Source organism: Numenius arquata, chromosome 4 (genome assembly GCF_964106895.1).
Source record: "Numenius arquata chromosome 4, bNumArq3.hap1.1, whole genome shotgun sequence".
In the NCBI taxonomy this organism is placed as follows: domain Eukaryota; kingdom Metazoa; phylum Chordata; class Aves; order Charadriiformes; family Scolopacidae; genus Numenius; species Numenius arquata.
In genome coordinates this window covers 34,963,280-34,985,815 of record NC_133579.1, presented here as the reverse complement: position 1 = coordinate 34,985,815, position 22,536 = coordinate 34,963,280, and the positions used below count along the sequence as shown (strand labels likewise).

General features: G+C 40.1%; 1 protein-coding gene across 1 annotated transcript; it reads right to left on the bottom strand.

Annotated features, from left to right (window-relative positions):
- Positions 1–3,615: 3,615 nt before the first annotated feature.
- SLC39A6 (solute carrier family 39 member 6) lies at positions 3,616–21,353 on the bottom strand. Its single transcript, XM_074146955.1, has 10 exons — positions 21,242–21,353; positions 19,444–20,177; positions 17,986–18,166; positions 17,513–17,682; positions 16,209–16,421; positions 14,520–14,589; positions 12,857–13,234; positions 7,399–7,479; positions 5,209–5,399; positions 3,616–4,437 (listed from the first exon to the last, which is right to left on the bottom strand). Exons 2-10 carry the CDS (start codon positions 20,167–20,169, stop codon positions 4,285–4,287), a joined length of 2,163 nt encoding a protein of 720 aa, XP_074003056.1. The 5' UTR covers positions 20,170–20,177; positions 21,242–21,353; the 3' UTR covers positions 3,616–4,284.
- Positions 21,354–22,536: the final 1,183 nt, after the last annotated feature.

Here is a 22,536-nt window from a genome sequence, read left to right as displayed (position 1 = left end):
GAGCCGCTGAGAGTTACACCTTAGCCTTGAGCGCATTTTAAATAAAGGTAGCCCAGTTGGGTTCCCACAAGACATTTGGCATCACTCCGAGGTGCCCTGGTCACAGCCGGGCAGGGAAACCCTCCCCACAAGAACTTCCAACACCTTCGTTTTGACTCTCGCTGCGCACGGCAGCTTCGTATGGTACCTTTTCTGCACAAATACAGGCCAAAGCCTTTAGAAGAACGTGTTACAAAGAAAATAACTTTGATCCCAGCATTGTTTGCCTACTCTGTTTACCTGCTTCTAGCACGGGCGCTAAATAAGGCAGCTGTAACAGCACATAAAATTAAGGTCTGTGTCATAATTAAGGTACGGACGGATACACAGAACAGACACACTTCCATTTCTCAGCGGGAAGAGCCAGGCGCCTTACAAACTGCCGCACAAAAACATACGCATAAAAATGAAGGGCTGCTCAGGGGCTCTGCCCCATCAGTTTGCCAAACCAGGAGGACTTTCAACGCGAGCACATTGCAAGAGATGCAGATTCTACTTTATAAGGCTGACAAATTGAAAACCCCCAACAAAAAAAACAAAAAAAAAAAACCAACAAAAAATGAAAAAAAACAACAAAAAACGAAAAAAAAACCCCAACAAACCAAACCAACCCAACAAAAAACCAAAGAAAACCCACCCCAACAAAAAAACAAAAAAAAACCCCAACAAAACCCTTTTGTCAGCTTCCTGGTACAAACATACGGCAGGTTTCACTCTAGAGTCTTCCCAGTGACTAGTCTGGACAGCTGTCCATCATGGACATCTCTCCACCAAAGACTGAAGAGCACTGAAGGGGCGGGATATGCATGTGTAGCTTATCGAGCCATTTCTGCCCACATGCTCTAAAGGCAATTTATTTTTCAGGTTGTTACATTAGCAATGTGTTTTGATATGCAGATATTTTAACGTCAGTTGATTAGATCAAAAGCCAGCCAAGAACTGACTGAAACTCATATATTTATCTCCATCACTTAGCCATCCATCTTAAAAATCTCTTCGAGAACACACCTGCTTCCTGTGTCGCAGCCAGCCGCAGGACACAGAAAGCCCAGCTGAACAAGCAGCTACTAAGGCTGTGGACTAACACAAACCGCTAGCGAAAAAACTCAAAGTGAATGGAGCTGGGACCCATCCAAGTCTGATGTCCCTCATGACCAAAGAGATGGACCATGCCCAACATCCATTAGGGCTGGGGGTGCGGGACAGAAGGTGAAAGACCCACAGGCTAAACCCATGGAATTTATGGTGGTTTACTAGACCCCTGGTAAACACAGTGCCTAAGACCTACAAAACCCACTGGATGCAGTGAGGTCGCACCTCAGTCACTGCATTTCAGCAGAACAGAGCTGTGATGAGAGGTTTGGAGGGAAGAGGGGGTGAAACTGTACCGAGGGGTTTTTGCCCAGGAACACATCTTGCTCGTGAGCAGTACAGGAGCATGAACTGAGGCACATCAGCTCCAGTGGTGACCAGCACCACTACCCCCTGCAAAGGCAAGACTCATTTAAACAGGACAGGGTCAAGACAGACCATTCCAAAGGGCAGCATGTTCAACTGCATGGAAAGACATCAGGAAGAGACTTCCAGGGGAAAAGCAGCCATGTTTTGAGAGATCTGGAATGAGGTGGGACTGCCAAGAGGGGAGCTCAGTACAGGAAAAGGCAGTTGTCAAGGCATGACAAATTCAGTTTTGGCAGGTTCGGTGTGTGTGTTCGTGTTGGGGTGGGGTTGAACTTTCTGTTTTTCTAAAGAAAGCAGCAACACGCACACACCAGAAATGGAACAGCTTTCGATGAGCCAAAGATCCTGGTATTCAAGCAAAGGAAAGATGAAGATCAGCAGCTGGATTTTAGCCATAGTTTTAGCTACAACAAAGTCAGGAAATGGTCATAGCGCAGGCTAGGGCAGAAGCGTCATAGGAATTTAGATCATTTAAAAAAGAAATAGAAGTTACCACTTCTGATTCAGAGATACAGAAGCAATGGGCAGGTATATATCCGTTTTTCATCATACTCACTGATACTAGAAATTCAACCTTGGGAACACTGGAATACAACTGCTATAAGAAAGAGTGAAAAAAAAAAAAAAAAGCCCAGGATGGATGATCAAGGAGATGCTATGAAAATTGAGCAGATGGCTGTTGTACCATGGCATGACTCTTCCACACCTCAAGCTGAAGAACCCCTCTGGCAGACTGCATCTGCCCTTTGTTCAGAGATGTGCTTCTAACAAAAGTCCAGATGCTCAAAGTGCAATAGCATAGAACAAAAGAAATGCAAAACGTGAAGTGCTTGATGATGGGAATGAATGCACCTACCAACATTTTGTCTGTGTTCTTGTTAGAGATGAAAGCCCAGCACCACAGGAGTTTCTAGTGATGGAAAGTCAGGGAGAGGAAAATGAGTGCTCCCAGGAGAGAATTCTGTTCTCTCCAGACAACTGCTCACCAAGCAAAGAGAGATACAGGTTCATACACAACCAGATCTGGGGGTGCTGGCAAGACCCCACCACAACTCAATGCTCTCCTGAGAATACATCAGCAGAGCTGAAGGAAGTGCACCTTTCTCTACCCCCAGACTTCAAAGGAGACAAGGAACAGGATTTCACCACTGTGAAAAGATGATCAAATCTCAATCTTGTTAACCTGAGGAGAGACTGAAGGAGGAGGAAAAGCTAATATTACACCAGCTGCAGAAACTACTGTGATCTCCATTTCTTGACTAGTAAATAAATAAAAAAAACAAACCAAAACCCCCGCCTCCAACTAAAACAAACCTCTCAATTAATTCCAAACATCTATTTCTGAGGTGGTACACTAGCTTTGGCTTTCTGACAGACTGTTTTAACCTCACAGACATGGGATTCTCAAACACTTCCTCTTCGTTCAAGCTTTTTATTCAGCTGATGATGTGAAGCAGTGGTAAAGTTGAATGAGAAATAAGATCCAATTGGTTTATTTCTGGGATTTTAAAAGCTAACTAGTTAAGGTAGCATAATTCTGTTATGTACTCATTATATAGAAATTGCTTAATGTTCACCTTCCCCGAAAATGGAGAATTTATTTATTTTGCTATTGTCTTTTTCATCATTTTCCTTCCTTCAGTTACAAAAATATTAAGACTGTAAGCTCAAACTACATACTTATGTATAGACTTACAATTATCCTTAACGTGCTGCTTCCCTATATATGCTGTCAAAGAAATTTTGCTATTTTAGATCTGCGCTTCAGTTGTTGCAATATATAACTGTTTTGCAAGCACATGTTTGTGTGCAATCACACTGAACTAGAAGTAGTCAGCTCTCCCACTCAGCTCATTTCCTAAAGTAAATCAACACTTTACTTCAGGAAATTATTGTAGTAAGTGGCTGTTTGTCTCAGCCTGCAGCACTCCTCCTCTTGATAACAGATATAATATACCTTTGCCATTTCAGGCAGCGTAAGTGGGTTATAGGACTACTTTAAAAGTCTTTTTGATGGAATTTATGTATATTAGAGCTAGAGCTATGCTTTTACAGTCTAATAGCTGTGCTTCTGTTGCTGATTTGAAAAATTGGTAAAGAGGAACTCACATCAGAAAGGATGAAACAAGTAAAACATTTGGTACAAACACTTAAAACAGGATCTCACAAGAATTTGTTTGAAGTAGAAGCCACCTGGAATAAGACACAAAGAAACCACAAGATATTGAGAGAAGAACCACCACAAAAAGGATGGAGTGGACTCATCTGTCACTCTGTGTAAACTAGGCGGATGCAGAAGAGATGAGTCTCTACCAATATAAACATATGCTATGCATTGCATGTCTTTTTCTTGTTTTACGCTGCTCACTGTCCTTGGTATCCACTGATTTTGATTGTGCTAAAATAAAAACCACTGTCATTTTATTTCTTTAAGCCAACAAAACCATTGAAGTAAAAAAACGTTACATATAATCACATACAGTAAATAAATTTACTACAAAAAAATCCCTAGCCCCCCAGAGAATACTCCTTTAATAGATTTGGCACTTTCACCATGTTTAACTAAGTACAACTTTCCACAGTACCATATGCAATGCTAAATCCTAAATGAAAAAAAGCCTTACAGTGTCCAGTCCTACTGGGGGAGAAGGAAGAGAGGGACACAATAAAGCACACCAATAAAAATATCTAGTCTATATCAAACGTACCTCTCCACTAGGGAATTTAATAGAAAAAAACCTACCACTTAAATTTAACACCAAGCTGTCTTTCTGGCAAGCAGGATTAGAGGTTTATGCTGAATACAATCTTATGTTCAAATACGGAGATAAGCAGCATTATCCCAAAACCCAACAGAATTCCAGCATTCTGTAACAGGAAGTATCCCCAGCGGCTACATCCATGATCACTGGCATCATTGTGGAGCATTTCAGGCACCTAAACAAACAAGAAAGTGTTAAATGCCTTCAAAATAAACATTTATATCAAATTCAGTTCTTCAGCTGTGAGGCACGAGGTAGCAGAGTCTTGCTCCTCTGCTCTTTCCTGTTGACTGCATTAATTAGGTGTCACTCAACATGAACAACATTACCAGAGTCTACTTGCATATTTAGAAACAGAGAGAATCTGTAATGTTCTAATTGCTGTTTTCATGATAATTATGCTGATGTCTTAATCATATCCTGAGTAAATTGCTGGCTTATTTACCAACTGCTTTAATCAAGCCACACCAAGAATTTTATTCTTAAGATAGTTAAGTTTTCACTACTTTGTACTTCTGTATAAACATTCTTCTGAGGTACAGCATAGGTTTAAATACAATTCTGTCTCCATCCCAAGAAGCAGTAATGATTTAATGCAAAAGCCAAAGCACATTTGGTGGTACCAAGTGTGCAGCTTGTGGCCTTATCGGCTATCTGCTATAGTAGCCACTGTCAGAAGCAAATTTTTTACCCTACTTCTGCTGTTAACTGCCTCTGTTTAACAACTAAGGGAGAAACAATCTCTGTTCTGACACCAATCTAAATAAAAGCAGTATTCCACCTAAACATTTAACTGAGCTCTTACACTGCATACCCATCAGCATCTTCAAGCACAGAAGGAGTTACTGAGGAAGAAAATATGGAAGAATGTATTTTGAGATCAAAACACAATTACCACTAATTCTTAAATTATGTTATATAAATTTGAGTAGGTCTATCCACTTACCATATCCACAAGCGCCACGTACATGAACAAGCCAGCAGTAAGTGCAAATATCCACATGGAAACATTGTCTGCATAATGACCGATGAGAATCCCGGTCGCCATTCCAAGGTAGGCCAGCATAGCGGACAGAGCGTTATAGAGCACAGCTTGCTTGACAGTCATACCGGCTTTGAGAAGTACCGCAAAATCTCCTACAACGAGGAAAAAACAACACAAAAGTTCTCATCCTCGGGTAACTACTGCAGTATTCATGAGTTCTCTTCCTACTTATAGGATTGCTAAGTTATTTTTATGCTGTTGTCTGCCTTATTTTTTCCTTTTATAAAATCAGAAATCACTGGGGGACAGAAAATTAAAAAGTGCACATAAAGAAACAACATATCAGCAAACATTGTAAGCTTATGAACCTAAAGTCTTAGGACTTTTGAAAGCAGCAGCTTTTAGTGTAGTTTGCATGTAAACCAATACTGTAAAATACTGTAGTACCCAATATGCATGAGCATTCTAAAGAAGTTTCTAAAATAAAATATTCCCACTTAATTGCATAAAGCAATGGTGGTGATTCCATTTATTATCCTGTAACTGCTTTTTGTACTTTAGCTGTTTTATTAAATTTAGAAATAATTTCTTCATTAATTTGTGTAAATGATCCTTAACATCTTATTTTCACTTGAAGGAATGATAGACTACCAGTCAGAAACAGGTTTTCTATCATTCAGAATAGATTTGTTGTTGTTGTTTAGATAATTGAGATCTAAACCAGAATAAAATAATATAAGCTTATTATTTTGAAATAAAATGGATTCTATATAAAAATGTAGGTTATCTCCAGTTAAAGTAAAAAAAAGCAATCTTCAAAGCTGAGTTGAGTAATTTGTTACAACACTTTTCCCACAAGATATTGCAATTAAAATGACCTGGTATGTTATAAATATTGTTGAGCATTAACAACAGAATGATCCAATTTTATCCCCAGCTAATTTCAGCTAGCACCATTTGTTTCAGTATTCCTATGCCACTCCATGTCCTCTGTTAAAGAAAGTATTTCTATCAAGCTGTCTGTGATAATTAAGATTTAAGTTTTAAAATATTTTTCTTGCTTCCCAAACCAACAGAACACTTGAATCTAAAATTATCACATTCATAACATGAATTTTGCATATTTGTACTAACAACACTTACTACATGTAATTAATAGAAGTTTTATGATTTCCGTGGAATTTATATTAAGATGAATAAGACCCAATTCCTCCCATATCATAAACCCAGGTACATTTTATCCAGAGTAATGTATTTCTGTATAACATTATTGCACAGCCAGACAAATATATCAAACCATTTAATAAACGGTTCAATCTATACACATACTGGTTTACAAGCTCCATTAAATGAAATCGAACATTCTACTTTCTAGAGAGTTAAACCTTAAAAAGTGCAAGCAAGCTGTTCTTCCCTCATTCTATACACCAGGTATGACTGTAGCCGTGACAGCTAAGAAAGAAATACCAGCTGCACATTCAAAATGATTCGACAATTGGAAAGATGAGCTTCATTCCAAGTTAAACTAAGCAGCTATGTCCTGTTCTCATGAGCTGCCCTGCAAAAGGGCTGAATACTACATTGTAAGACACATGCATTTCCATGAGAAATTATCGTCATGAATTTAAATCACTTGAGTTTGGAAGACAAACAATTTCTAGGAAAGATTTCTAAGTAGTTCCAAGTTTAATTTAGAGCTACAGCAGTTCTTTGCAAGACTTAACGAAAAAGGAGCAAATGTTATGCAGAAAAGATTTTGACTAATCGTGACCTTCCTTTTAACAGCACTAACACAAGAATAAAATTAAACAGAGATGTGAGAATAGCAAATTCTGACATGCATTCTCCTGCAATTCACAATTTATGTTGCTAAGGAGAATAGAAACTACAACTGAACTATACAGAACAAGTTGTAAGTAACTGCAAGAGACACTGAGTTTTAAACAAAGTAGCTGAAATACTTTGATTTTTAAAAGGAAGATTAATAAGTGATCTTTAAATAAGTTAAAAGAATTCTTGAGTAGACAATCTGACACAGATAAAGTTTTCTGACCAAATTTTATTGTGCCACAGAATAAAATCACTTGTAATTCTTCAAAGTGCACCTGTAAGTACCTATATCTGCAGCATATGGAAATACTGGGGTCTTACCTAGCTCATGAGGTAATTCATGGCAAAATACAGCCACAGAAGTGCTTAAACCACTAGATAACCCTTCGGTAAAGGCTGCTCCTATGAAGAGACAGGAAAAAAACACACACAAACAAAAAACAACATTACTGGATATTCAGACATGAAGTGCAGAAGCATTGTTACATATGATTGTACCAGACTAGGCCACATTAGTTTCACTCAATTTTTTTCTTATACTTCTAGAAGCATTTACACTTTGACTGAATAGCTGTTTATGATTCGTAAGTATCAAAATCAGAAGCAACAAAGAATCCCCCAATTAGCTAAAGCAAACCAAATTTCACTATCTTAATTCTGAACTAGGCCCAATACTTCTCAACAATGCAACCCTCCCCAAAAATATGTAATAAATGGAAATACTGTTAGAAAAAACAGTTTTTTAAAGATACAAAGAGAAGGCAGCACCTCAACTGCCTCTGAGAGTCAGGCACTGGAAAAAGGGAAGCCAATTCAACAGTAAGAGAGGCCACAGTCACATGAAATCAGCAGTGAAAGATTGTGAGTTCTAGGCAGCTTGCATGTTAAGTGAACTGTCATACTTTAAGTGAAGGAAAAAAGAAACCACCAAAAAACCCCTAAACTAGTCCAACAGTCCTCATCTTTCTTTCCTCCACTCCTTCTGTCGCTTGCTATTTTTCTTATTTGACAGCAGCCCAGGAAGAAGCAGCACACGGCAGGGCTGAGGAGCTGAACCACAGCTCAGGCACAGCATGGGAGGTCCCCACCTGTATGGAGAGACTCACCAAGGGATGCAGCAGAACCACATCCAGCTGCTCCTTCAGCTGCTACCAGGAACATGCCAGCAAACAAGGTGCCACCAATAAGCAAAGAGGCACAAGGCCATGTCACATCAGTTGGCGTGCAAGGGTCCCAGGAGTACTGCTCACAGAAGAGCTACAATGGCAATGAGACCACAGGAGACAATCCCTTTTCTCCACTAGGGTTGCCACCCACAGTACTCCAGCAGCCTCTACCCAGATGTAACTCCTGAGGGTGGACACTGCTGTCTAGGTCTTCATCTGAAAGAAGCGACTGATGGTCCTCCCTGCAGTGAAAGCAACAGCAACCTTACCTCTGGGGTGTGTGCTGGAGCACCCAGTGAAGGAGATGCAAGAATTAGCAAGAAGGCATCTCTGGATGAGGAATAATGAACAGGGGATTGGGAAGGTCTTCATAAGAAGTTCTACAGAGGCAAGAGCCCAAGGCACTTCAGACTACAGAGGAAGGCAGGAACAAAGCAGCACTGGAACAGGAAACATGAACTCCCAGATGGGTACAATCTGAAAATAGTGAAGCCTGGCAACAGAAAGAACCCTCTGTCCCCACTTGCAACTGCTAATCTAAAGAACACAGTCATAACCCTTGCAGCACTGGTGAGGTGGTTCCTGGGATTCTCTATCCACTTTGAGACGTCCCAGTTCAAGTTGGATATGAATGCTGTCCAACAGAGGCTGACAAGATGATCAGAGGTCTACAACACAAGGCCTAAAAGCTTGAGGAAGCCAGGTGTATTTAACCTCCCTCTTCACCAGACTAAGGGGTGATCTAACAGCAGCTTATAAGTACCTTTAGTCACAAATAAGGAGCCTAACTCTTCAAAGTAGTGACAGATGACACAACAGGGGGAGAGGCTGCAAGTCACAACTTGGGAGCTCCTGGCTGGACATAAGAGACAGTAGTGCAACACTAGAAGAGGTGAGCCACAGACACAGTGTAATCTCCCCATCTGTGGAGGTTTCCAAGGCTTGGCCATGCAAAGTCATGACTCATCCAATCTAGTGTTCCCAAGAGCTGCTTCAAGCAGAGGGTTCAGCTAGAGGACCTCTAGAGGTCACCCATTTCTGACTATTTGTGAAGTCCAATTCTAGATGCACAGCATGCAATACAAAAGCTATTTTGGCTTAAGCCCTCAGGAGTGGTTTCCACTCCACTCCAAAACATGCAGTCAAGGAGTCTACACAGTAATTAACAGTTAAGTCAGAGGATTTACTGCTACTTGACTAGCAAAAGAGGTCATTAGTGAATACTATCAATCTTTTCTAGGTATTGGTCTGCTTCCCCCACCTTTAAACACTGCTTTATAGTTTTGGAGTCAGATTTTGAGAGACAGACAGGATAGCTACAGTTGTCTCCTAAGAGAGGAGAATTCATCAGCATTCAATCGGGCTTCAGTTTCTGAGGAGACTAGATAAGCAGAGGAAGGCAGAAGGTAATTACCTTCTCTCGTGCCTGCATCCTCAATAATCTACACGTTCCTCTGTATTGCTGTCTCATACAATGTTTTCCTAGTCTTATCACTTAGGGGAAAACCAAAAATAAGAGAATCCAGCTTAATCACACGTGGTAAATATAATTTTCTTTGACCACAAAGGTGAGCCTTGTACCAAGAACCTGGGTCGCCGATATGGCTGTATAATGTATAGATACACAGCAGCCAAAGTACAGGCTTAAATAACAGGAATATCTATTTTTATTTTTCATTGCCTAAAAGATGTCTTGAAGCATTAACAAATTGAAGACTACACTAATATATCTGGTATTATCCCCTTTCAAGAAGTTTATTTAATAGTGTCATTAAAACATACTTTTAAGGTATCACCTCAAAAAAGAGCTAAAGAAAAAAAATATATACAAGATTAGTGTAAAAATCGTGTTCTGCATTTCAGTTATTTAGTTGAAGCTAAACAGAAAAGTTCAAATCATAAAAGATCATTTTGTACAAATTAGCTGCAACTGTTCCATGCTTTAATAAAAAAATAAGCACTTTTAAATGTTACTCCTACATAACTAGCACAACAGATTTGATGAAAAATTATGAATAACAAATCACATGAAATGAACTTAAGCAAAGGGTTACTATGGCTAAAGCTATTTTCACAGAAGCATTCACAACTTCATTTAAATACAGGTAAAATACTATACAAGCACTATTGGCATTTCCACATCATCATCAAATCAATGTTTTTCTATGATAGTTTTGAGCACATCCAGACCTGAAGGAAACCCACATTTCCATTAGCCTCAACAAGCTACACAGCAGGACTTCTAAGAGCTATTGCTCTCACTTGTTCAATAAGCCTTTATTAGCCTTCCTCATACTTTGCCCTTCATAACAATAAAGTCATAGCTCCTTCCCAAATCTCTCTAATGCTCAGAGGTAATTGATTCTGCATGTCATTTGTATGCAAATCCTCCTCCTTCTACCATATTTTCACTACTGATCTTGCTCGGAAATTTACATTCCATGCTTCAACTGTCATCAAAAATGAGATTAAATCAGAAGATCTCTTTTCACATTATACTTTGAATTGACTGAATCTGAACAACTCTAAGTACCACTGTGAGAAAATAGTTATTAGTGGGTTTTCTCCTCAAACAAGAATGAACTTGTTTCTGCAATGAAATTTACAGAAAGACTGATACTGCTGAACTGACCCCAGTATGCTATACAAGCTGGAAATGAATCCAATACCTGTAAAGATTAGTCTTAAACACTAAAGTCAAGATTACGAAGGACTTGCATAAAAACTGAGGATTACTGATTTGACTTCACTTTCTATAACTTAAACCTTTTAAATTTAAGACACCTGTAGTCTAGCTCTCCTTCTAAAAAACACAAGGGAGTTCACAAACCTGACCTCCCAGCCAGAAGTCCGAAACATAATATCAATCTGTTATTTTTTTGATAAAAAAAAATTTCACTGAAGCATTGTCAAAAGAGACTGAACAACTACAACATGTAAGGGAAAAATAGACATGAACAAAAAAGGAACAAAAAGGTAAGTGTTGTGATTACATGTAAAATAACTGTTCATACTGGTTTAAATTTAAAGAAAAAGCACAAACAAAAAATGTACTATCATGCTCTATTTTCCAATATCTGAAGGGAGCCTACAGGAGAGCCGGAGAGGGACTCTTTGTCAGGAAGTGTAATGACAGGACAAGGGGTAATGGTTTTAAATTGGAAGAGGGGAGATTTAGATGAGATATTAGGAAGAAATTCTTTACTGTGAGGGTGGTGAAGCACTGGAACAGGTTGCCCAGAGAAGTTGTGGATGCCCCATCCCTGGAAGTGTTCAAGGCCAGGCTGGATGGGGCTTTGAGCAACCTGGTCTAGTGGAGGTGTCCCTGCCCATGGCAGGGGGGTTGGAAATAGATGATCTTTAAGGTCCCTTCCAACTCTAACCATTCTATGATTCTAAGAATAAGATTTTGAGTAGAGTATGTCTGGTGCTTAAGAAACTACTTTTTTTCTTTTAATACTTTTCCAAGAAGAGATACTGAGCCTGTTTTGAGACTGAGTACAGCACACTGACCATCTGAAGAAATCTACTTATGCTACCCTCCTTTAATTGATATAGACACTCTTAATCCAAAAATCTGAATAAAGATAACATATAGTGACTATATTGGTATCTTCTCCATGAATCATATTTCTGAGAGATAATAGGTAACTAAAGTCCTACTAATTAACACCCTACTCACGCATTCCTAGGATACAAAAAGCAGCACAGACCTTCTCTGGAAGGGTGCTTCTCTTCCTAGTACAAGCACCAGGAAGAACTGGAATGCTGCTCTTCAGTGAGTGGTAAAATCTGAGAATCTGGATGTGACAGGACTGCGATGCAAAACTGTAAAAGCACCTTAGAGAACACAATACCTTGGACCAAATTCATTTTAGAGTAAAAATGAATGCATGCCTACTTCCCATAGCACAAAAATCACACATTTTTATTTGTCCAATCCACTTGTGTAATCTTCAGGCTCTGAAACCAGAGTCCCATCTTCCTACTTACCAATGCTCTGGGGAAACTTATAAATGATGTGTAACTAGGGCCCAGTATTGGCAAAGCCAGATCTGCAAGGTGCAGAACCTGACCTTGCTGCATAACAAGTGGAGGTGGAGAGAAAAAGTAATAAAGAAGCCAACGATACTATTGGCCTGACCAGAGTGGAAAAAGCAATTACTTTGTATGTGACCAAAATTACAAGCTTACCTTAAAAAAAAAAAAAAATATATTGCTGAGCACTTGCAAGCATAAAAATACAAAGTCAGCTCTAAGCCCTAAATATTGTTTTATAAGTCTAGCTTCAGTTTCGAAAAATGTTAGCGTTAGCTTTGTTAAAAGTAGAAAAATAAGCAAAGTTCATAAGTCTCCTAAAGAAACTTATCTGTAAGCACATAATTTCTGGTTCATTTGTCATTGATCTCCAGGTTGTTAAACGGGAGACTTTTCTCATTCATTCAGAGCTGCTATCAGAGAAAAAGTTTAGGCTTCAAATTAGTGGGCCCACCACTAATTAGTTATGTTCCTAATAAAGAGATACACGAGATAAGAACTAGAGAGGTAAGTGACAGCAAGACTTTGCTGTCCTCACATGTAACAAAGCTGCAGAGTCCAAATTAAACACTTACCAATTGCTAGGCCATCACTAAAATTGTGTAGTCCATCTCCCATAATCACCATCCATGCCAGGGTTGCTATCCCCGCATCCTTCAGTTCTTCACGCGAGTAGCGCTGACTGTGACTGTGGGGATGATGGTTCTGATGATGATGGTGATGCAGAATATGATGGTAGTCATGGTGATGATGACTAAGATAATCTGTCTGTCCTAGAGTATCATGTAAGTGAGAATGGCATTTGTTTCTACAGCCCCTAGATACATATTCATTGTCAACCTCCTCTTGATGAGAATGAGCTATCATCACTTCTTCTTCTTCTTGCACAGCTGGCTGCTGAGAAATGAAGGGCGATGGATCTTGAGAGTCTGTCCCTAGATAGCCTTCAGGCCCTGTTACAAAACCCCAGAGCATAATATTACATATTTTTAAAATCACATAGGAAGGAAAAATACAATGAACAAGTTGAATAAGCAATGCAGTAAAGAAACAAGTAAGTCTAGAAGTGAGACTGATACCCCAACTTCTTGTACCAGAAGGTTTTTTCCCCCAAGGGTTTCCACAACTTTTTTCTTTGATCAGAATTCTGAGATAATTCCCAATATTTCAAAATAAGAAAAACTTTCAGTTTCTGTCACTTACAATTGAAGCAGCCCTTACATTATGTCCACAAATGCCTCCTAAAAAGTAAAAAAGTGTTTAATCTAAGACCCAGTGCAATTTAAACACAACAGTGTAAGGCTCCATGTCCCAGTTTCACAGCGTGAATGCTGTTCATGCAATTGCTTCAGAAAGCTAAAGTGGCTGGAAAGCATCTGCCATTTAGTCATCTTAAGGCTGAAGATTAAGAATGCATAAGAGGATTATATTATAGATAATTGTGGAAACTCATATTTCATATAAAGACAGGAGCTTAAGTTCGAACAACTTAAAAATAAACACTCAAAAGTACGGTCACCACAGACCACGAAACATCCTCATATAAGGGCCACACTAAGGTTAGTTATTTTAACTCTTAAAACTTGCTAAATTCTTTCCCTGCAATTAAATGAACAAATACACTTATTTTTTCTCCATTACTGACAACTCTCTCATGAGCTATAAAATTATTCTGAAAAACAGAATGCTTCTTTTAGCTACAAGAGCTTCACCTCTAGTGTGGTGTGTTTTGACTTACAGCACGACCACATATCATTTGCAATCCATATACCTCAACTAACCTCTAGGATTTTAGATTATAAATAAATATTCAAACTAACAAAATCCAGACCTAAAATACACAGAAATCTAAATAATGGACCACTCATATAACATCTAAAATTTTAAAGAGAAGTGCCAGTATGAGAGCCAGCAGGTACAGCTGTATTTGCAACAGGCACAATCAGAAGAGCTTCACAGAATGACTTCAGCTTCTGCTGCTAAGTCAAGAATTAAAAGGCTTAAGGTTTCAAAACTGAAATCACTACTTCCATCCTATTGATTCTTTTTAAAAGAAAGCAGCAAATAGAGCTAGTCCTCTACATATCAATGCACAGACAGGTTTTGTTTTGAAAATAATTAAAGTAGGTAGTGATTCAATCTGCAGTAAGAAGCAGATCTATGAGCTGCCATCAATCAGATGGTTTTTTAAACTGTGCTGCCACAAAATAGCAACTCTGCAATATTATTCAGACTTACGATCATCTGTGTCTAATTTTTCTTCATTTGCTGAAAACTTCTTACTTTCTCCATCATCTTCATTCTTTTTCTTATTCCAAAAGAAAATACTGCAGTTATGAATATTTTACTTATTTTTTTCAGGATATACATGAGCAACATTATATTCACAACATTTATGTAGCCTGCACAGAAAGAGGACAACATGGGAGCCATATAAAGAGCGCAGAAGAGGAACATTAGGAACTCAGCTAAGTACAATAAAACAATAAAGGTTCTTCAGGCTCCATATGAAGGGAAAAAAAACCACAACCCCAAAACCAAACAAACCCTCACACAAACACCCCACATTTTTACATGAGGAATAAGCAGAGGGGTTCTTCTGAGAAAAGAAACACATCAAATACTGAGTAAAAGTGATTCCACTAATTCTTTTCCCCTGTAATGGCAGTATAATGTTTTTTTTCTAGTAAACTGAAGGAAAACCAAGTAAACTCTCCAATCATTGCTCAGTAATTAACATCTGTATCACAACAAATCATGATCAGTGACTCAGTATCTAGAAGGGCATAATAAGTCTAACAGGAAATCTATTCCCAGTGGCTGAGAGGAGGACACAAAAAGCTTGCTTTGCTTGGAACTCTTCATAGTCCTCTCTTGGCAAATAGATTTAACCAGAGATACAGAAAGCATCCTGTCGCTCAGTTAGTTCAGCTTCAGTATAAACCCCATCACCACAACCTCTTGTGACCAAAGTCAAAGAGCTTACACTGCATCTGCTCTAAGACTGCTGCCTTAATTACCAATTTAACAATAAAACTAAACAGAGATTGTCACTCATTGTGGTAGCCTAGAAACCAGCTATTTTTAAGCTAATTAGTAGCTTACTAACTTTCTTCAAGCAAAGCTTAAGATATTTCCAGCTTTTAACATATCTTTTTTACTGAGTCAGCTTCTACATCATTGTTTATTTCTGGCTACAGTAGTCTTTAAAGAACTCAGTTACCAATAATTGGCAAGTTACCACCATTTATGACCTGCCATATTCAGTTACCATTTACCTTCCACATAAAAGCCAGCATAGCAATCTGAAAGCTGTATTGCTCTTCTTTTTGGGAGGGGAGAGGAGGGAAAGAAGAGAGGGGTTGGCAGACTGTATTTCCAAATGGAACACTATCTAATGAAGTCACTTTCTACAGTGTAGCTGGACGCTTACTTATGTAAGCACTTACTGCCACCTTTACCCATTTTGTGCAAGTGCCCCCCTCAACAGGGGTACAATAACTGTATGAGGCCATCTTATTCCATCCAGTATGAGAATTAAAATAATAATAAAACCAGTTCAGATAGTTATATAATCACCTTGGGATGTCAGAAGTCAATAATGAACAATAACTTCTTAACCCCTTGTTAAAACAAAGGGTGCAACTGGATGTTTGCTTATTAAACAATTGACTGTGGTGTCAAGCCTGGACTACATGTCTGGTTAAGGAAATAAGTCAGAGCTCTTCCCTAACAGGACCACAGAAAAAAGTTATCATGTAGTTTAAAAGTATATGTATCCCTAATATAAGTGAAATTATAACACTAAACAAGTCACAGCAACCACTATTAAATCCAGGCAGATATAAAAAACTTTTTTGAGTATCATAAGCATATTCAGAAATGATCATGCAATACAATATAGCTTCAAAATAATAGTTTCTCTACCTTTTTCTTCTTATCTTTAAACTGCTTTATTAAAGTGATCAAATGCTCCACCAGAAACATGAAATACAAGCCCCCAAGTGCTGTAAGTCCCTTCCATGTAGAATCCAGGTAAGCACTCTCCTCTGTACTTTGAAAAACAAGATGTTTGTACATAGAGCCTTTGTTTTGTTCGAGCAGAGGTTTTTCGTGGTGATGGTGATGGTTTCCATGAGACTAAGGGGAGAACCAAATGGAGAAAGTCATTATATTCAGAAGAACTGATAACATAAGAAACATAAAAAGTATTCTTCATACTCTTTTCCTCACGTCTGGAGTCCAGACTTAGGAACTTTCATGGGGTAAATGCTCTGGATACAAACTCAAAAAATTACGAAGAAGTCTGTTGATAGGAAGAAACATTGCAAGGACTGAGAGTAGACCTGGCATTCATCCCCTCACTGCAGTTACATGCATGCTGCTCAATACGAGATGTACAACTGCCCCCACAAAAACTCCTGATGGCATCAAGGAAACTGCATTTTAAGTAGTAGCCGCAGCCAGCACACCAGTTACTTTCCCATCTAAGACAGCTCATAGACTTCATACACCTTTTTCTACAAGAAACTTAGCAGCAATTTCCTTCTTTAAAGAAGTCTGACATTCTTCCCCTCCTCACTGGCTATTGATGTGTTCAGTATGGGAATTCAGCTGGGAATGTCTGCTTAAGACCTTTAAGAAAGGTAGAAATTTAATAATCATATTCCAATTTCATTGTCCATACATAATAGCAATGTGTAACTCCAAAGTCTATCAAATAATCTTTTCACAGGACTTCAGAAATGCTTGATTCTGATCAAAAAATTACTATGGATAAGCAATCAACATTAAGTGGCCAATAACGGAAAATATTGGATTATTTATTCCACATTTAAAGTGTACAGTGAGCAAGTTCTGCCAACTATAAAGTTAATTAAAGTGGAAAAAGAAAATAACGAGGCAGCATTGCAAAAAAGTGACTAAAAACATTTATCCAAAATTCTTACATGCAAGGAACAATGAGTGATTTAGCAACATACATGACTAAGAAGAAGAAACAGATTAAGGGATAATGGTATTAAGTTCTTACACTATAAGGACTGTGAAATGAGTAATAGAAGCAGTTCCAAATGCGAAACCTTTCCATCAAATAATCTACCTTACAAGGTTGAGAAATGACTCACCAAATAGGTATTAATTAATAGGGATTAAAATTATCACTAAGTAGTACAGACAGATGTTAAATTCTCTGCTTTGAGATAATAAATGAAACAGTAATTAATACTTACATGTGGAAGGAGATGTAAGAAAGCATCTCCACTCAAAGTCCCCACAGCCAATGCCACAAGAAAACTTAGGAGAAATTTGAAAAATACACGATTCATCAGTGGTACCAATATAACTCCCAATAAGGAAAGAAAACTAATGATGGAGATGGATATAAAGCCACCAATCCAAGCTGGCAAAAAAAAAAAGAAAAAAGTAACAAGAATAAATAACAGCCGTGTGTGATTTTGTTTGCTTAACATTCCTGTTATCAAACATTCCTGCTCTTTTGATTAATCGGATGTTAACAATTAGTATGCCACAAAGATTTCTCTCTAGACTTGGTCAAGTGCCAAAAGAAAACTATAAACTTCTTTCAGCTTTGAAACATATTAACATGTTTCTCAAACATACTATATAATAATAATTATTATATTATAACCAACATAAATGGGGTTCCAGTAAGCTTTTATTCCATGTTAGAAAACCAACCTACCTATTTGCAGAGAGTAACCTTTTGGAGGAGTTTCAGCTTTTTCACTAGTTGCATGGACTATGCAGTATTTGCCATCGATCTGATTAATAAGAGCTGGACAAAGGTAACTAAATTCTGTAGCAGTCAACAATACCTGAGTGTCTATTCCATGGGACTGCATCAGTTTTGACGCACTGGAGCACTGTGGAAAGACACATGTGTTGAAGATTAACCAGAACCAAAATAACATGATATATCCTCAGGAGGACTGCAAATCTCATTTTAATTAAAATGCAGTGGTGCCACATGAAAACAGCTATATCAACGGTAATCAGAAACGGGTAACAAACCAATTAAGAACGAACTGTACCTCCATCCTGCTTCTGGCCCAGAAAGCTAGTTTGGGAGTCCTGGTAGATGATGCATAATTATCATTCATACTTAGCGCAAGGGGGTCAGAGGCTTTGCTGTGCAAAGTTTTAGAAGCACTCAGTTTTAAAGGCCATATAAGGAAGTAATAACAAAGTTAAATATCTTTTTATAGAAGTGATTACTATGGAAAGCCTTGTACAGAATGTGTTCTGTATAGCTTCCTCCAGTAAAGAGTTCCCCACTGTACGACCTACAGTTTCGCTGGGTTTAAATAACAGTAGGACTTCTGCTCTGACTGTGCAGAACACAGTAACAACTTGTGAATTCAGCACCTACAACCACACACTACACAGCACCCACCCTGAATTACCTGGCCTGGCTGCATATTTTAAGGCCCCCAGAGAGACACTTGCATTTTAAAGCCTTTAATGGAGAAGGACCCGGTTGGGTAAGAGAACTGTCTACAACACAACTATAAACTTTATCAGCACTAATTTTTACTAGTATAAAGTAATAGATAACATTTTGCAGCAATCTTTTTTACAGTTGGTCCTTACATACAATGTTAAAGAGGATGGGGGTGGGGTTGAAGAAAGAAGGTGCCAGGTATTTCGCTGTAGTTCTACCTGCCATAGAATTATCTAACGATTGTCAGGCAGCTTTGATGACAGTTTTTTAACTAGGCTTTTTTTACTTTCACCACATTATTAGGAAAACAAGACAGTTTCTGGCTTTAAGGTAGAACAGCAAGTTTTTAATTTGAAGTGGTTTTCATTTTTCGTAATATTTAAAAATAATATACAATTAATAAATATATAAAACCAAGTGTATGTTTATACTTAATGAAAGTACATATTCCTTTTTAGGAAAAAATTAAAAGATAAAGTTAACTAGATTGCATATATATTTCCTTTGGAGCTTTTGAACGTAACAAAACATTCCTTCAAAATGTTAAGTTTCAAGGAAAGTTGTTTGTGTGTATTTTGCTATGAGTACTGTTACACCACAAAGCTTGTACCCAGTTAAATAATAAAAACCTGACAAATAAGCCATAACAACATTCCTGGTGGATCTGGACTCCCAAGAATACAACAGAATCAGTCTCACCTCACGTGTATTTTGGTTTTTCAGTTTAGAATACAGGTAACTTCCTCTTTCCAATTCCTTTGGAGAAGTATGAGATTCATTTGCTTTGCTGTTAGCAAGCCAGCTTGCATTGCTGCCACCTGTGGCATTAACAGCATTAGAGCTGGTCAGAACTAAACGACCAACTGGCTTGGCTTCTCCACGCTGCATATTCTGTAATTCGGAGCGGCCACCTGCAGGACCGGCGATGATAGATGTCGTTATTTGATTAACAGTGTTCTTGCTGCGTACAAAGTTCTGCTGACGTTCTACATTCTCTACTTTATGAGGTTCCTTTGAGTGACTGTTCCTGTGGTCTTTGTTAGCATCAGATTCATGGTTTGGACAAACAGTCTTCTCAGAGTTTTTACTCAACGAAACATGATTATGATGAGGGTGATGATCGTGGTCATGGTCATGATCATGGTCTATTCTAATTAGTTTCATTTTATCTATACCTATGTTCTGGAGTAGTTTCCTAAACCCTTCCATTGACAGAGAGTTGTTTTCTCCATAACGATGAAAAAGTTCTTGAAGGTGAAACTTCTGTATTAATCCTGCCAAGTCAATGTTAATGCCAGGTGCCTTTTTTGGAAAAGTTCTCTCTAATGTATGTGCAACAGTAGCTGTCTCCACTCCACGATGGTAACTTTCACACAGTAGTATGAAAAACGATACAAGGAAAGTGACCGATATTGTACTCTCCATTGCAGTTTCTTTTTAGCAGTGAAAAAATGTAGGGGAAAAAAAAAAGAGAACACTTTAAGTCTGCATAAAACTGATCACATTTTCCTCTATAAGAGATGTTCATAATTTGCTTAAACAAACCACCAAAAAATCCCTGCTCAAACTATCAATGCAGTAAGAGAAGAGCCATTTAAATTTGTTCCACGTCCAGCATTTTTCCCAGATGCATGGCCTCAGGCAACAGAGATGAAGCTGCATACCACAGTGAGGTCATTGTCCACAAACACCCCTCCAGGTGTCAACTTACCGTGTTTAGCTTGGCCTGAGACAGTTTTCTAACACAATCTAAGCAGTAAGAGCACCCTCAAGGGTACAACAACTGCATTCAAGTTATGCTGTTCTTGTGTTTAAAAGAAGCCTTATAATTTCACTCTTCGCAAGGAGTAGATATTATAAATTACCTGTTCCGCCTTAAAAATCAAAATTCCAACTCTTCCACCACTGGATTTCCCAGAGCTCTTGGGAAGACAGCACTCCACAAAAAGCATTTTTTATGCTGTTAGGTTCTGTGTTTTAACACTGCTCTCGCACAGCTCCTTTCACCGGGTAGGCAGAGCACTGCTGGGGGCCAAGCGTTCACAAACGTCAAGTTTGTGCATTTTATTCCATAAATCCTCTTAACAAGGCTATGAATTAACTGATATTTAGGCGGTGCGCAGGACTCTGACAGAGGGCTGCCTCAGCCCTTTTTCAGGGAGGCACAGAGAACATGGCAGAACGCGCAAGAGCTCCATAGTTCCCAGTGAGATGCCAACCAGCCTTAAAACCCCGGTACCCTCCCGGCAGCCGCACCCGCAGGAGTGCTGGCGGCCCCCATCGCAAACCACACCGGCGGGAGGCGGCCTCCCCAGAGCGCCCAGGCTGCGGCCGAGCCCGGCCCACGGCGAACACAAGGAGAGAGGGGCGGGCCCAGCCCGGCCGGCGTCTGGCAAGGGCCGGGCCCGGCCCCGCCTCACCCGGTGGCGGCTCCAGCGGCCCGGCCCGCCGCTACTAACCCCAGCCCAACGGTAGGGCCGCGGCAGGAGGAGGTTACCTGGCTCGCCGCCGGGACGGGCCCCGCCGCCGGCCGGACCTTTCTCTTTCTCCTTCTCCTCTTTCTGCCGCCGCCACCCACGCGCCCTAACAACTCCCCGCCCCCTTCCCTTTCCTCTTCCGGGTACGGCGGCCGCCACGCGTCTCTCCGGCCACCAACGGGGAAGGCGGGGCGGATGTCACGTGGAGGCGGCGCACGTGGCGGCGGCGGCGCGCCAGGCGGCTTCGATGGCGGCTGGAGGCGGCCCCGGCACCCGTGAAGGCGGCGTGGAGGGAAGGCCCCACCGCTCACCTTTCCGTCTGCTGCCGCCCCCCCTCGCAGCGCCGGTGCCCCGCCGGAGGGCGTGGTTGGGCGCCGCTCTGGCGTCCCAGGTGTCTGTATGGGCCACCTGGCCCGGCCCGGCCCGCCCCAGGGGGAGGGAGAGGCCTGAGCCCGAGGAGGCCCAGGAGGAACCGTGTCACCCGGCAAAGCGGGTGAGAGTCAGTGGGAGGGAGGAGGCGGCCCGGGCGGAGGGAGGAATGCATCCCGAGGGGGTCCTTGTTTCTGAAAGCACTGAGATTTGGATTTAGTGTCATTTGGATGATGGCGGTTCAGTGGGAGGTGTGAAATACTCCCGAGAGAGTAAAAATCAATGACTTCAAGCGGATGAGAGTCAGAGAAATACTTTATCAAAAGAGAAGCCACACTGGGTTTGAAGCTCTGGTTTGGGTGAACACACTTCAAGCATCTCGTAAGTCTTGGAAAGGAGGAGGCATGAGGACTGCTAGTCTTGAAAAGAGTGTGCGTGTGGGGTGTGGGCAGGCAAGGAATGGAAGAGAACTGACTTCAACGTCCTAAATAAGGGGTGCAGGTAAATGGCAAGCGATGTTTTTTGATGACATCCAGCAGGGTATCGCTTTGAGCGCTGTTTGGGTGAACCTGGCTTTGTAATTAACGACCTGGCAGAAGAAAACTGCGCTACATGTGTGAGCGAACAAAGAGACAGTAAGAAAGGACTGAGACCACCTCAGTGAAAGGCTTGAAACTTGCTGGAAATGTTACTTGCTTCTGAATAGGCATACTGTATTTTTCAAGTGTTGCTTTGCTGTGCCACTTTTCTGAACTGGCCATGACCCCATGGCTGCTGTATATCCTGGGCATAGGCTCTCTTGCATTTCCTCTTTCTTCCTCCACCACTTCCAGAGTTTTACTTTCTACCATCATGTCGAGTAGTATTGCTTGTACAGTGGGTGCAGTTCTGCGTGCCTGTCCCACCTGGCTTTGGAATTGGACCTCTCTTGTGTGATCAATTGCCA